The sequence below is a fragment of the Lemur catta genome, chromosome 16 (assembly GCF_020740605.2).
Source record: "Lemur catta isolate mLemCat1 chromosome 16, mLemCat1.pri, whole genome shotgun sequence".
NCBI lineage: Eukaryota > Metazoa > Chordata > Mammalia > Primates > Lemuridae > Lemur > Lemur catta.
Window position 1 is genome coordinate 22,968,243 of NC_059143.1, and position 16,568 is coordinate 22,984,810.

The window sequence follows — 16,568 nt, forward strand, 5'->3', positions numbered from 1 at the left end:
CTTGCAGCTTCTCATCTGAATAATCTTTCTCAAGTATTATACAATCCTAGTCCAACATTCATCTGCCTAAAGCCTTCAATGGTTCTCCATTTCCCTAAAGCAGGGTTTTTTGTTTCTGCTTTGGGTTTACCCTTTTTTGCCCCTAGACCCTTTGAAAATCACACTCTCACCTGAGAGAAAAGTGCACAGGCTCATAAACCAACTCTTTGCAGCCAAGTTCAGGGGCTCCGCTCCCTCCAAAGCCCATCTCATGGACACCTGGGGATTCATGGAACCCGTGCAGACCTCAGATCCCTTAGTCCTTTCGGTGAAACCCTTCTCTTCCTGTCCAGCTTCACTTCCCACACGCCCCACTTACACACCCTCTTCAGCAGGAGCCGACCACTCTCCATTCCCAGAATACACAACTCCTGTGCCCTGATGCTGTTCTTTCTCAGCTACCTACTGAAGTATCTTCAAGACCCAGTTCCGATGTTCCTTCTCTCTGATTCTTGCTTTTCCTTCCAGAATGAACTGCTGTCTCCGTTTTGTCACATTTATATCCCTTTCACAGCATGCCTTTCTCTGGGTGTGTGCCCTGCTCCTAGCTGGTGCACACACGACCATATTCAGCTTTGCTTCTCCCCTGCCTGCCCCTATGACACAGGGCCCCCCCTGCCTGCCCCTGTGACACAGGGCCCCCCTGCCTGCCCCTATGACACAAGGACCCCCCTGCCTGCCCCTATGACACAGGGCCCCCCCTGCCTGCCCCTATGACACAAGGACCCCCCTGCCTGCCCCTATGACACAGGGCCCGCTGCACAGCTGCTACTCAAGCAACAACGGCTTGCTGACTCCAAAATGGCTCCCATGGCTCTTTTTTTAATAAACATATGCATGACGGTTTGGTATATTAACCATTATTTGAGCTTTTCTGAAGTCTATTTGCTTATCTTTTCCCTCCTTGCTGATTTTCATGTGAATTACTTAAATCCATCTCAAAAAGTCCTTGTAGCTTTTGTTATATTCATAAGGTTAGCAACTATAGAAACTACCAGGGTTAAACCATACAGGAAACTATTCCACAAATAGTAAAGACAGAATATACAAAGGTCACTGCAGACGTATTCTATTTGAATAAGAATTAAAAGATAGGAAAACTAAAGGTGAAGTCTATTTTCATTTTAATGCAGAGTACACAACTGACATTTTCCATATTTGCCTCACCCAGAAAAATCAAAATCAAAACATCCATGCTAAGCACTTATTATTTTTTAGCTCTAGATAAGGTGAAACTTCTATTTTACTTTGTTAGCGCAAAGAATCTTACATAAATACAACAAAGCTGAAAATGAGTTTGCCCTATGGAGAATCTATAAATACTAACAATAACAAAGAAATATTCACTCATACTCTTCATATAAATAATACACATCAAAATAGATTTTATAGTGTCATTTGACCACTACTGAAGATGAAACATTACTGAAATTCATGAAATGCATTTTATCTGAATTTCAATTTGAAAAATTCACACTTTATGGAAATCTCGTGCCAGTGGTTCCATTGTTACACCAGGGAAAACTCAAAAAGGATTTACAGCTAGATAACCAAACACCAATTTTAAGCCATGACTTCACTTTTGGTGATTATAAATAAATATTACTCACACCTGAATGGTGTTCAGCCCAGTAGGTCTTATTCTTACACAGATCCCTCCTAACTATTATTTGGGGAAGTATTATATTCAATTATTTTGTGTGATATAATAAGATGTTACACTTAGGTATTTTATTATATTGTTCTCTGTCATCAATGGGAAATATCCTGTTAATTAAAAAAAATTCAGGATGCATAGCTAAGAAAAAACTTCTTAACTCCACCCATTTCTCCTAGGTTTCTCTTTCCCTTAATCATTGTAAAGTCTGGCTCCATCATTCAAGGAAGCAGGAAGAAGGAAAGGGAGAATCAAATTAACACCTATCAGGCTTCAAGTGTTGTGCTCCATCCTATTCTCACAACACTGTGAATGAAGGTGATATGATAGATAACTGCAGGTTTTACAGATAGGTAAACTGAGGTTCCACTTTGCAGAGGTCGCATGACGAGTGAAGGGGCTCAGCTGGGCAGCTCACGCAAGGCCCTCTTGGCAGAAGCCTTGTTATGTTGGCTGCACCCACGGCTCCTTTCTAAAGCATTATCTGATGTGGTCATATTTTCTACCAAATAACCCTGCACTCTGGGCACCACTCACTGGACACAAGATTGGAGCTGGACCCTAAGCTGGCAGATGATACAGGGTCCTGCTGTGAAAAGATGCCTGGCCACACCCATGTGATCCTCTCTTTTAAAAGAATGCAAGACTGAGGGAAGCAGAGAGAAGGAACAGTAGCCCCAAGACCCCTGTGCAGCGGCCACACACGGCAGAGGTTACGTGCGATGAGCTATGGGACTGGAGGAGAGGAGTGCCAGCACGAGGCCCTGGCAGTAAGACGCTTTCAAACAGAGTCTAATTAATACCCCTAAAGCACTCATTAAGAAAATGGCAACTAAACCAAGAACAGAAAGATTTCCTAAAACTATAAACCCTTGAATATAAACATTATGAAGATGAAATTACGGTAATCAATATTTCAACAGAACATTATCCAGTGGTTTCGGGATTACACAGACAAAAATATTCATTTTTAGGAGAACAAGGCTGCAATAACAAAGTAAGGACAAAGAGCCACAAAAACCATTGAGCTTCATTCTCTATTATGGAACAGCAAGGAGATACCAAGATAAGAATCACCTGAGAATTTGTTTTACATGTCGCTGCCCAGGCCCAGGTGAAACCAATCAAGTCAGAACTTAGGGGTTGGACCCAAGAATTATAAATGCTTCCCAGGTGCTTCTGTTGTACAGCCGGGGATGAGACCCACACTCTCAGTGAGTCTCAAAGTGTGGCCCCAGAATCATCAGCATTAGCATCACCTCAAAGAACTTGTCAGAAATGACGACTCTCAGGCCTACTCCAGAGCTACTGAATATGAAACTCTGAGGGTGAGGCCAGAAATCTGTGTTTTATGGGACCATCCAGGTGATCCTGATATACCCTCAAGTTTGAAAGCCATGGCCTTACATAACATTGAAAAGTCAATCTTTCTTTTTATTATAAATATATAGTATCTATCAACAATAAACTGAAAAAATCCTACACATATGATAGGCAAAGGCTAATATCCTCAATAAAAAGCCATGTAAAGACATAGAAAACATATTTAGATACTAAAGACATTAGAACACAGGGATACACAAGCAATTTAAAAATGTTTATTTAAATCTTTAATTGTATAAAAATCAAGATACAAACGTATATGTACAGAGTACGTTTAAATCATGGGGTGGGGGCAGGGAGGACATACAAAGAAAAAAATTCCAAATAATAGCCGTGGTGGCTTCTCAGACCTGGGAGTACAGTATAGTGGTTTTGTAAAAATAATGATAATGTATCATCTTTATAAATTTTAAAAATCACATGTTTAAAGTACGATAGTTTGATCACTATCACATATTATGCACAAAAATTAAAAACAAAATAGTAAAATTATTAGAAGGAAATAAAAGTATTTGTATGGCCTTGGGGCAAGAAAATCTTAAGACAAAAAAAGCAAAAAACTTAAATGAATTGATTGATATGACTGAAAAATATTACAATTTTTAACTTCTGTAAAATAAAAGACTCCATAAACAAAATAAAAAGACAGGCCGAGGACTGTGAAAAGATACTTACAACACACACAGCAGACAACAGGTCACTGCCAGAATATAAAGGATTCCTACAGGTCAATACAAACACCTAACATCCCACAAGGAACTGATAAAAGCCATGACAGAGCAAGTCACAGGAGAGAAAATTTAAAAATACTAACATATGAGAAATTACTTAAACCCACTAGTAATGAGGAAGGTGAAAATTGTTTAGCGTTTTTTTTTTTTTTTTTGAGACAGAGTCTTGCTCTGTTGCCCGGGCTAGAGTGAGTGCCGTGGCGTCAGCCTAGCTCACAGCAACCTCAAACTCCTGGGCCCAAGTGATCCTCCTGCTTCAGCCTCCCAAGTAGCTGATACTACAGGTGCATGCCACCACACCTGGCTAATTTTTCTATTTTTAGTTGCCCGGCTAATTTTTTTTCTATCTTTAGTAGAAACAGGGTCTCGCTCTTGCTCAGGCTCATCTTGAATTCCTGAGCTGAAGCAATCCTCCGCCTCAGCCACCAGAGTGCTAGGATTACAGGCGTGAGCCACTGCGCCTGGCCAGAATGTGAAAATTCAACCAATGAGATACCATTTATTAAGTTATCAGAGTAGCAAAAATCAAAATGTACATCAATATCAAAGTGGTACGTTCATGCTTTGCTGTCAGGGATGTAAATTTAGAGAGCAATTCAAGAAAATCTGGAAAAACTGAGCCAATCTACCCAGCAATTCCACCACTAGGCATCAACCCTCAAGTATACATGCATATATGCAACAAGATGGTCTGTACTATGTGGCTCTTTATAGCAAAAAAGAAAAAAATGTTGCTATTTTGTGAGAGCAAAAAAAGTAGAAACGACCTAAATGTCCATCAGCAAGGAAAGAGGTAAACGAAATGTTATATACTTATACAAAGAAATACTGTGCAATAACAGGGAAAATAAATTAGATCTATAGGTAACAACATAGATAGTTCTCAAAAAAATTAAGTAAAAAAATCAAGTCACAAAATAAAATGCAATTTACAAGACCATTTACATAAATTATTAGAACCTTTGTAGCAATATCTGTGTCTATCTGTGTAAAAAATAATTTTTGTAACCTGTAAGAATACACAGCAAACTCATGACAGAAGTGAGGTTACTTCTGAGGAAGGGCATGGTGGTCAAAAAGGACTTTGGGGGTGTATGCCTACATGACAAGTGCGTTGCACACCCTCTGGGGAATGGTCATGCTTGAAGGTGCAGACCCGGGGAGGTGGGGGGGGGATGGAGGTATGACTATATGATGAGTGCCAGGCGCACTCTCTGGAGAATGAGCACGGACGCGCCTGGGACTCTGACTCGGGGGGATGGGCGGGACATGGACAATGTATATGACCTGAACTTATGTAACCCCATGATGAGCTGAAAATTAAAAAAAAAAAAAAAAAAAAAAAAAGGACTTGGGCTTACTCTGTAAGGTTCTAATATATTCAAAAGGAGACAACATATTAATTACTCTCCTAAACACTGTTTTAAGAGAATTTGGAAGAAAGCCAAAGAATGAATTTTTAAATCCTAGTGGGAAAAATACAGGTATTTGTCATTTTCTCTTTTGTATTTTTCTTCAGCTTTTCAATCATTCCCCTACAAGAAGTGCTTTGCAAAAAAAAAAAAAAAATTCAAATAACATACTGCATAATATAAGCATTTATACCCAGAGTAATGATCTGATCCTGATGTACTCAAATCATGTGGTTTTTATGATTTTATTATAACACAAGTAAACAGTTAAGTCAAAATTAGACCACACTTACGCATGTAAGGCAGCTTTTCTGGGCAGGGGAGGTATGGTGAATATGTGAAGTTTTCCGGAAGATACGTCGTCGTTTGAACAAGGTAATCACTTGAATTATTGCCTTCAGGATAATCTTGGAGAGAGAGAAAAAAGTTACAACCAAAAAGCTGCCTTTTGCTTTGCCCCTAGTATGAAATATGTCAGTGTCACTGTGAGAAAACTGTAATATGCAATCTATAGAAGTCCTTAAAAGCAATTATTTATAAAGAACTAGAGAAAAGCAAACCTCTGCTGGAATGGACCTCACAGCATGATTTCCCAAGAGAAGTCTAAAGTCTAGAGAGCAGCAGGCCCCTGTCCTTGCATGCAAACATAGCAGTCCCATTTGCAGCAGTATGAGAACACCTGCTCCCATCCCTTCCCTGGCTGAGCCAGATCTAAAAGGAGTGTGAAAGTACAACAGGGAATCCTCTCCCCTATCACACAGCCAAGGGTGTTCCTAACCATCACGGAGCCACATGACTGCCACTAGTATCCACAGAGCAGAGGGGTGGGAGTAATGTTTTCTCACCACCTCACACTTAAGAAACTGAGATTTACCCACTCGACTTATTTCTGTCACACAGCCCATTCTAAACATTTAAATTAGTCACTCCCAGCCCATGGGCTGCAGCCCCTGGGGAGCCGTGGAGCTATTATTACATTAGGGCCATTATCTTTAGGGTCAGCAAGCTATAACATATAGGGCAGTGGTTTAGAGCACCAAAGTCAAATGCCTGACTGCAAATCCTTGCTCCTGCACTTACTAGCTGTGTGATACAGGGCAGGGCACAGCATTGCTTCTCATCTATGCCTACATCATATTGTCATTTCCAGATTTCAATAAGATAAAATGTATAAAGTGCTTGGAACAATCCGCGGCCCATATAAATATTCAGTAACTATAGCCATTAGTGATTGGTTTAGAGATGAGCATCTGACCCATGAGACAGTCTCAGGCTTAGGATTTTTGAACATGGAACCGGAGAGATTACATTTCAGTCCCTTTCTAGGGCGAAGTTCTGAGATGCAAATCTGGGAACTATGACATGCAGGTTTCCTGCTTTGCAGCAGAAGCTGGCCTAAGAGAACGAAATCAACACGCAGTCAGAAACAAGAGGTGGAAACAGCTAATTAAACTACTGTCTGTCTCCTGAATCACAAACCATGTATCACAGAAAATGAAATTCTAGCAGACACTTTAGGAAAATGTGAAGATATTCTTTCTATCCTCAGTAATCTGCTCCAGTGAGAGAGACTGTAAAAGCTAAAGCCTCTGACACATGGAAAAATGGCACAATCCTGCAAACTGGATATGAAGTATGTGAGAAGAGCCAAAGAAAACTAAGCACCTCACCTGCACACCTTTACCTAACATCAATATTCACTCATTATCAAAATGGAGTTGATGGGGATGAGGCCTGGGAGCCAGGATAATCCTTCAGGACAGAGAGACGCACCCCACCTCCAAACCCGGCTAATGGAAGAGGGCCCTGCCAAGGCTGCTGAGTAGAGGTTGTGTGGGCGGAGGGGAGGGACTCCAGGCCTGGTTGGTATCGAGGAAGAGACAAAAGTGACAATGACAAGGTCCAATTCCAAAGGACTGCATGGAAACCCCAGTTGTGAATTTTACAGGGCATGAGTAAGGTGTTGAGGTAATTGTATTGCCAGAAAACCCCAACATGATAAACAAAGACTGATGATGGTACAACTGCTAAGGCCTATTCCACCAGGAAGTGGGAAAGCCCCAGTGAGAGAATCCTCCCCAACGCCTCTCTCTGGAGGAGCCCTGGAAAGCATCTGACAAGGAATATCCTTCACGCACAGGGCATGGGAGGGGATTCAGTGGACACTAATTGTTTTGCATGCCCAGCAATAGACTAAGTTCACAGAAAGTCCTCTAGCAGCCCAGGCTCTACGTCTCACCCATATGTATCTGGAAGATTTAAAGATACTAAACAAAAGTAAGTGTAGGCTGGTCCAAAGGTAGTGAGTTATCTCAGTTGACTGTTCACAGCCAGTTACAGATTGAACTCCTTGTTCTACTACTTTCCCCCTGCTCACTACTGCACTTGACTAGTCTAAAAAAAAAAAAAAGTCGAGTGTAAGGAAATCCTATAAAGTTCTGATTCTTTTTTCAAGATACTTTTTAAAAATATGTCTAGATATATACCAAATTTCAAGTTATATTTTAATTTTTTTACATGTACAGCAAGGGATGCAATTTTTTAAATTAATTTTTTCCAAGTCATAGTTTAAAGGAAAGGTTTCTCCTTTTACAGAGACTCCTTTGCTAGTGGCAGGAGTGAGTGCTCCAAGCATAAATTAGGTTGCTGTCACTCCCACCAGAAATGGTTAAGATTACTATTATTATATGAGTTTTGTGACAGCTTTTGGTCAAACTCATTGATTTTACACCTTGGAGTTGTTTATTTATCTTCAATAAACAAATAGATTTTGCTGCTTAATAATAACATAACATACTGGGTTTTTTTCATTTAAAAGGAAGATAAGGCATTCTGATTACAGGGGATATAGTAAGAAAAGAAAAAAAATCAAAAACAAAAAAAAACTTTTAAAAAATTATAAAAATAAGTTTGTCAAAATTTAAGAAAGCAAAAGATATAAGTCAAAGCAATCTCCCAGAAGGTAGAAAGAAAAGAACTAGAAAACAGAAAAGATAATAAAATTAGAAGGTTCTTTCAGGAGTCACAAAATCCAAACAACAGGATTTCCAAAAAGAAAGGAATAGCAGGAAGACAAATGATCAAAGAAATAATAGAGCAATATTTTGTAGAACTGAAAGATAAGAGTTTCCATAATGACAGGCCCAAATGTACCGAGCAAGAGAAGAAAAACAAAGCTCCAAATGCTTTTTGTAAAATATCACAATACAAAAAACAGCCTACAAGTCTCCAGAAAGAAAAAACTGGTCCAGGTACAGCAACTGCAATCAGAATGGCCATCAGATTTCTCAAAAGCAACACTGGAAGACAGAAGACATGGAAATTTCAAAGCCCCTCAATTTATGTGCTTAAAGGGCTCAGGAAAAAAATCAATGATAAATATGTGGAAGGCTCAGCAAAAGGGGAAAAAAGAGTTAACAAGTAACATTAATAAAAATAAAAAGATCCACAAAACAATTATGACAATGACTACTTGACTCAGGAAAACCAACCAACCAACCATTATTTACGTACTCTTCACAACATAAACAATACTGATTTGAGTTTAAATCATGATGTAATTATACTGGGCAGTAAGGGTAGGTAAAATTGGGGTGTGCTATAAAGTACTAACTGGCTTTCTTCCATAACAGGAATAATTACAATCGATACATCAAGAGACACCAGAACAGAAACATGAAGATAAATACCGAATAAGCTGTTAACAATTAAAAGTTTCTGTTTTCTCTGAGGATTGGGACTCAGAGAAGAGATAGGCTGTTTTTTTTAATAACCCTTTTCTACAATTAAAATATGAAAGTACTACTTAAGAATATAAGAAAGCTAGTCACACAGTTTGCTTTTCAATATGAATAAATGAAAGGTTAACACAATAAATTCTGAACAGCAAGTTCTTCTCAAGTTCTCTCTCACACACATACAGTTTATCTTAAAGCTTTCTTTGCACACGCCACAGGAAAGAACACATGGGCTGGCTATATAAGGACAATGATTTTCCTTAATCTCTTCATTCCATCAATTTTTATTAACCACCTACTATACACTACACATTTGTAGGAACTGGAAACAGAAGATAAATAAGGTTATACCTGAATGTACAACTATGATATGAATTTAAAAAAAAATTTTTTTTTAAAGAATAAGGTTGTCCCTGGGGGTCAACTGCCTTTACTAGGTTCCAAAGACTGATTTTCTTATAATCCTGAGGCAGGAAAATATTTACATTCTCATGCAATCCTCGAGTAATTTCTCAATGTGGTGTGTTAACTTTAAATAACAGTATTTTCTTACCCTGTATAATTTATTCTTATTGTTAATGCTTTGGCCCCTCCTCTTATAGCCACATGCTATGGTTCTATAAACCCACATCCAACTTTCAGAAACGTTAAGCTCTCTAGACATTTCTGCAAAACAAACTGATAATTCCCCCTGGGCAGTCTGGTGGCACCAGGAGGATCAGAGAGAACTGTTTTTACTTTTTATTTTAGTATTAGAATGACTGAATCACAAAAAACACATTCATCACTTTTATAAGTTTTTAAAGAACCAAATTAAAAAAAAACACCTTAAAGCCACGCAATACCAATATATTCACTTCCTTTGAATACAGAGCTTTGGAGCTACATGTGTTATTCTTGGCCACATCATTATCAATGATCGTAAGGAGCTCAACTCACTGCCAGACTTAGAGAAACGCCTACACGTTCCTTGAAGGAGTACTTTGTCCAGTGGTATTTATGTCATTCCAATGTGTTATGTTTACATAAGTCTACCCACCACCCCAGCTGCTAGTCTGAATATCTCTTTTAATTAAAATCACATTGTCTTTGATTTCTAGCATCTAATAAAGTACCTACAACACAGTAGGAACATACTGTAAATAAACACTTTGTAAGTGATAATACAGCCAATTATGACTTAAGCTTTTGGAGACTATCCTGTAATAAACCCACAAAAATCCTTATTCCTACAGCCGTGGTTAGGTGAGTAATGTCCATCGAGCATGACCACTGCTTTGTAACAGTTTTAAAAGGTTATGCATGACAGATGCATTTGAGAGATCCGCCACAACCCCTATAAAAAGTAGACATTATTTCATCTAATGAATGTATAAGAACAAAATGAGCTCTGGGCCCCCTGCTTCATTCCTCCCTTCCAGAACCACAGCCAAGGCTGGGCACGGTGGCTCATGCCTATGATCCCAGCACTTTGAAAGTCCAAGGTGGGAGGACTGATTGTGGTCAGAAGTTCAAGACCAACCTGGGCAACACAGCAAGACCCCATCACTACAAAAAATTTGAAAAGTAGCCGGGCATGGCAGCGTGTGCCTGTAGTCCCAGCTACTCGGGAGGCTGAGGTGGGAGGATTGCTTGAGACCAAGAGTCTGAGGTTACAGTGAGCTACTGCCACTGCACTTTGGTTGAGCAACAGAGTGAGACCCCATCTCCAAAAAAATAAAAATAAAAAATAAAAAAACCAAAACCACAGCCAAAGAAAAGGGAAACACAGAATGAAAACTTCTGGACAGATACCCTGCTAAGCTCTCACTGGACCTTATCACTTAAAGAAAAGGAGAACATGACCAAAAGAGACTTAGTGGCTTTATTTTTCCTGGCTTAAAACAGGTGGTGGAAACTTGATGAGAGTTCTAGTCTGTTTACCACTAATTCATCATGTCAGGCTGGCAGTGTCTGAGGGCCTCACTTTATAATAAGAAGTGTGCAGGGTTATTTCTAACAAACCCACCAACTCTAACACTGTATGACCTTATCATTTTCCTCAGCTATTATGCACTGAATACATCTTGTTTTCCTAATGTGACTGGCCCCGTAGGCTACAAGGAAAGGCTCATTTGATTATGAAAGTATGTAATTTCTTTATAAAAATATTATATATCTATTAACCACAGAAAGTCAGGTGTAGGGTTAAAAACCCCTTTTTGAAATCAAAGGTACTTATAAATATTATGACCTAGTTACCATTTAGTGTTCAATTTTAAACAAGCCACTACACATTAATCAAGTCTCCCCTAGGGCTCAATTAGCTCTTTGTATACCTTATAAGCCATTATCTCCTTTTTGGCAGATTATATCTATATAAGTCTGTGCAGAAATAACCAGTTGCATTGTAAATATATTTATGTTAGCATCTCTCCCAGCAGTCTAGAGATAATCATACAAAGGGGTAATGTTGTTCTTAATGCTGCATCTCCAATTATCTAGTTAAATATACTAACTATAATAATTTGATAAATGCTGGATAAATGAACATAGCACAGCCACATAGTTGCCGACCCTAACCCCCATTCCCCTTTTCCCTTAGATAACAGAACCCCAGTTTCAGTCAGAGTTCTAGCGCACCCAGCCCAAAGATATTTCCCAGGACCACAGGCACACATCACCACATCCAGCTAATTTGTTTTAAATTTTTTGCAGAGACAGGGTCTTACTATGTTGCCCAGGCTGGTCTTCAACTAGTGATCCTCTGGCTTCAACCTCCCAAAGTACTGGGATTACAGGCATGAGCCACCACGTCTAGCAAAGTAAGCAAACTCTAATCAAAGTATGCATTGGTTCTTTGGTTTTTATTGAACCTATGACTTGGTGAAAGGAAGAAAGGATTTCCTTTTTTTTTTTTTTTTTGGTTGCAGGGCAGGGTGCTAGAGGGAAAGTTTGACTTGTCCAAGTAATGGTTTCTCCTAATCAAGCTCAACATCCACACATATAACTTATTCATACCCCAGGAAATACCTGATCTGCAGAAATTTTTAGTACTCACACAAACACACTAACCTAAAGATGCTTATTTCTTTTCAGTTCAAAAACTTTTAATGAACATATTCACAATCAACTTATTCAACCAGCACAGGTACTACAGAAGCATTTAAAATGTTTAAACTTCTAAAACTGACCTACTATTCAGAAGAATCATTAATGCAAAAGAACAGTTAATGAGCCTTTAACTGTAGTATTAAAATATGAACTATGTTGAGACAGTTCTTCTAAAAGAAATGCCTTTAAAGTTAAAAGATTAAAAGAAAAGAGTATTTGATGTGTGGCATCATAAACAAATTAGTCAAATGACTAAAATGGATTTTGTTAAAGCACATGTGACATTAAATTGAGAATCACTATGTTCCAGTCCTGAATTTTTAGAAGGGTCTAAAACTATTACCCACCTTAACGTATGTTTAAGAAATAACACCTAGGGTGGGAAATAGAGACTTCCTATTAGCAGAGAGTATGTGTAGGTTTACAGTGGCACAAAGAAGAAGTGTTGACACCAATTAAATCTTTAACTATTTAAAATGAGAATATAGAAAGTGTAACAACTGTCAATCACACTGAACCCTTTAAAATAACACCTAATAATACTCAGGGAGACACTGCAGGAACACTGCCATAAAGCAGCATTAGCATTCTTCCACAGGAGTTAAATCCATTTACAACAATTCTACCATCATTGAATCATTAGTTTGGCCTATTAGATTTTAATCATAAGTGTTTTCTAACAGACCATTTACAACATTTACAAAGATAAGAGCAGCTACTGATTTCTAATGTTATAGAATTTCTCCTTTACTCCTCAAAAAGGCCATAAAACTATTAAGAATCTTCCATAATTAAAAACAAGTATTTTCTAGACCTAACTGGAAAAACATCTTAGGAAACAGAATGAGTATAAAGACAGACGGTAGTATGGCTAAGATGAATAAATTATCCTCTTTGTGGTTAATTTCCCTTAAATATGATAGGTGAATTGAAAAAGTTGTTCCTTTTGTTTAATTTAAATTTGCAAGAATTAATTATCTTTGTATAAAACCCCATCACTTTTGTGACCACACGTTTATACATCCTAAAATAGGCGACAGTCCTGATTTGCACGGTAAAATAAACTACCAGTACACTTAGGAGAAGACACCTTCATCTACAATAGCGAATTACTTAAAGGCAAAACCGGGGTTTAAAAGATCTGGTTTACTGCTTTGTGACTACAAGGGTACAAAGCAGAAGCAAAGCAAGATTAAGCAGAAAGTAATCTTACCTGTACCGTTGAGTGTACTGTTTTTATTTGTGTACAGCCTGATCATATGTCCTATTGTTTTCACATTTTCTCTCAACATTATACCTCGAGCTTGTACCATGAAGAGATACGTGTTGGCTATAAAAAAAAAAGAAAAGAGAGAGAGAGAGAGAATATTGTGACTCAATAAGCTTTTTTATTTAATAAAATAACATTAAGAATTAGTGAAGTGCCCAATAAACACAAACTGACTCAATTAACATGTCCAAAGGAAAAACAGAAATATAAAAATGACTATTTCCCACTATAAAAACTTACAAAAACAACTGATTTTTTGAAACAATAAAAATGAAAAAATTAAAGTGGCAATATCTATCTAATAGAATAAGACTAAATGAGCAAACTGAAATATCATAATGAACCCCTTTACCCATAAATGATTTTCTACCATAAAATATGCTTAGAAATTTCAAAAAGGCATTTTATTACAACTACTCAATCCTACAATTATAAAATTCACTTTCTCTAAGTATATATTAATTTCCCTAACCAAAAACTTCAAAAAGGCAAGGATTCCCTGTCTCACCGTTAACATATCATAAATCACCACAATATCTAGTATGGATGAAGATCTTACAATGGATCCTGCAAATTCTCAAGGTGTTTGGGGGGTAGGGGTGATCTACAATCAGTATGTTTTGGTGATTTCTACCAGTTAATTACTTAAACTTTTATGCTCCCTTTCCATCACAAATCTACCCACCAGGACTGTAAAAGCAAATGAAATCAAAACCAATGTGCCTTTTAAAAGTGGGTCAATTTAATTCTTTGTGATAAGTGCTTCAAAAATAGGTCCCTAATTTCTTCCATTGGGAGAAACCGGTAAATTGATAAAGATTACAAAAATGCCTGACTTTTGAGATGCCAAGCCTCCTCAAAGGTACAGAACTAAAGTCAGAAGATCCTTTCCTGGTCCAGATTCTGCTAATGTAGTGCCTAACTCTGGACAGAGCACTGGATCTGTTTCCTCATTTTAACAAGGCAGTACTGCATTAGCAGTGCACTTTTCTACTCTAAATTCTCTAAACGCAAAGCCAAAAAAATCATAAACTGCATTCAGATGAGAGCAGCAGAAGCTCATTACCATGGCAAAACCGAGAAACAGCAAGGCTCAGTTAATGACTCTTCCAATTTTAAGATAAGCTGTCTCTGAACACAGTAATGACACTCTCGGAAAATGAATGCTGAATGAAAAAATTAAGAATGCCAGCTCATTTTCTGAGTCCTGCTCTACTTTCTCAAGATGGTACAAGAGATGAGAGGAATGTAATGTTTACTACCTCCTTTCCCATTTTTTATGTAAATTTAAACTTGTTCAAAGTACAAACGAGCAGAGCATAAATAAAACTAGTAAAGAAGCAGAGTAAAATAACACTTTTTCTTTCACCTTCAATCTATAAAAGAGAGATAAACAGATATCCAGGTTACATATAAGCTTTACTGAAATCATGTTTAAGAGCACGTCTACAAGGCTTTCTAGAAAGCAGTCCTATAATTTAGATTTAACTTGCTTATGCCTGAATTTATTATACTGGGTTACTAACACCACATTTTTTTTTTAATGTTTTTGCACTTGAGTGGACTTTAAAAAATGAAGAAAAGAGACAAAGAGAAAAAAGGAAAACTAAAAGAACAGCCAACCAAAAATATGGGAAAATGTTCAAGAAAAGACAAGCTAACTAATATTAACAATTTTACCTAAACCAAGATCTAAAGTTCAATTGGAATGATGCAGGTGGGGAACAGCAAATAGATTACTAATACCAATTGGTTTACAGCACCTTGGATTATTTAATCCTAAAGTTATATATGACATTTGTTGTTAATGATATAAATAGCTTATAATATTTGTTCTACACCAAACTGTAAAAAGACCTGCCACAGAGTAGCAGAACTGAGGCACAAGTAAAAAACTCAGACTTCCAGAAACAACTCTGGTCTAAGCAAGGAGACACTAGGTAAGAGTATTATGTGCATTACTGGGTGTCCTGGAAACAATTTTTAAAAATTACATAGCCTATAGTTATATGTAACAAAACTATTACGAAAAAAATGATTACTGATAATACCTGTGACAAAGGTGAAATATTTATCAAAAGAATGCATTTACTTATTCATTAGATGGATAGAGAAAAAAATCCAAGAAAAGCTAGACACCAATCTTTCCAAATAAAAAATCTATTAGTTTATTTTAAATCATTTACAGCTAATTGAGTTACATTCCTTAGGTTAATGGTCCTCATGGGTTTAATCCCTAAAGATCAAAGCCCATTAGAGAATGAAGCTGTGTTTAAATGGAGACTGGTTGTTAACAGGAAGAAAGTGATGTGCCAAAGCGTTGCAAGACATGCTAAACCAGCAAGAGAATGGTTCCAATTGTTTGATTTCCAAACATCATAAAACTACATTAACACACTCAACTAAATACTTGCTAATTATCATTAATAGAAACCATAATGTCTCATTGGCAAGCCTTTAGAGAAAATCCTTGTCTAAAATTTCTATTCCAATTTACAAGAAACTACATTTCAGAAGACAAACAGGGAAATTTACCACTGCTTAATTAAAACCATGCCATGTGTTCCCTAATTTCATTCATTTTTTTTTTTTTTAACCTCTGCATTGTAAGACATAAATCTAACTTATTTCCCAGTTCTGCTTCCCAGGGGGAAAAAAAAAAAAACTACATCTAAAAAATAAACAACCTTCAAAAATCGACATTTTATAAAAGCTTCTAGGCACCTACCTACCCTGGGTTTGTGAGGAAAGATTTATGAACTTGTCTTACTCTTCACTTAAGAAAATTAAGGAATGCACCTGCTATAAAACTGTGCCTCCCGGCCCCTTTCCACACCCAGCTTTGTTCACTGGCTGTGCTGTAAGTATTCAAGACACGAAGAACGTTCCTGTCTGCAGGGATTTGGAAATGCTTCCTGGACTTTGAAGGACTCCAACACAACAGCCCTCTGGTCCTGATATCCCTATTCCTGACTGCTATGACCCACAGTCGCAATGTCCAGGTCTTTGCACAATAGGAAAGTGAAGTGAAGAACTGATTTTGAGAGGGAGATGATGATGTTGGTCAGGCAATCTGGCATGCAGTTATAAATTATAGGCCTGGAGCTAAAAAGAGGGGCTAGAAATATAATTTGGGAAGACGACTGTATAAATGTAAAAGCTGGAACTATCATGGTGAATTACCAGAGAAGAAATTACCTAGTTAGGAGATAAGCAGGTGAAGATCCAATGTATGAATTCAGACCA

At 37.6% G+C, this 16,568-nt stretch overlaps 1 protein-coding gene across 2 annotated transcripts in view; it reads right to left on the reverse strand.

Annotated features, from left to right (window-relative positions):
* B4GALT6 (beta-1,4-galactosyltransferase 6) overlaps positions 1-16,568 on the reverse strand; it is a 58,098-nt gene that overhangs the window by 26,161 nt on the left and 15,369 nt on the right. For both annotated transcript variants that reach the window (XM_045527602.1, XM_045527601.1), the window contains exons 2-3: positions 13,266-13,382; positions 5,516-5,629 (exon numbers count right to left, since the gene is read on the reverse strand). In XM_045527602.1, the coding sequence (XP_045383558.1) occupies positions 5,516-5,629; positions 13,266-13,365 (214 nt within the window). In that variant the 5' untranslated portion in view covers positions 13,366-13,382. The remainder of the gene's footprint in view (positions 1-5,515; positions 5,630-13,265; positions 13,383-16,568) is intronic.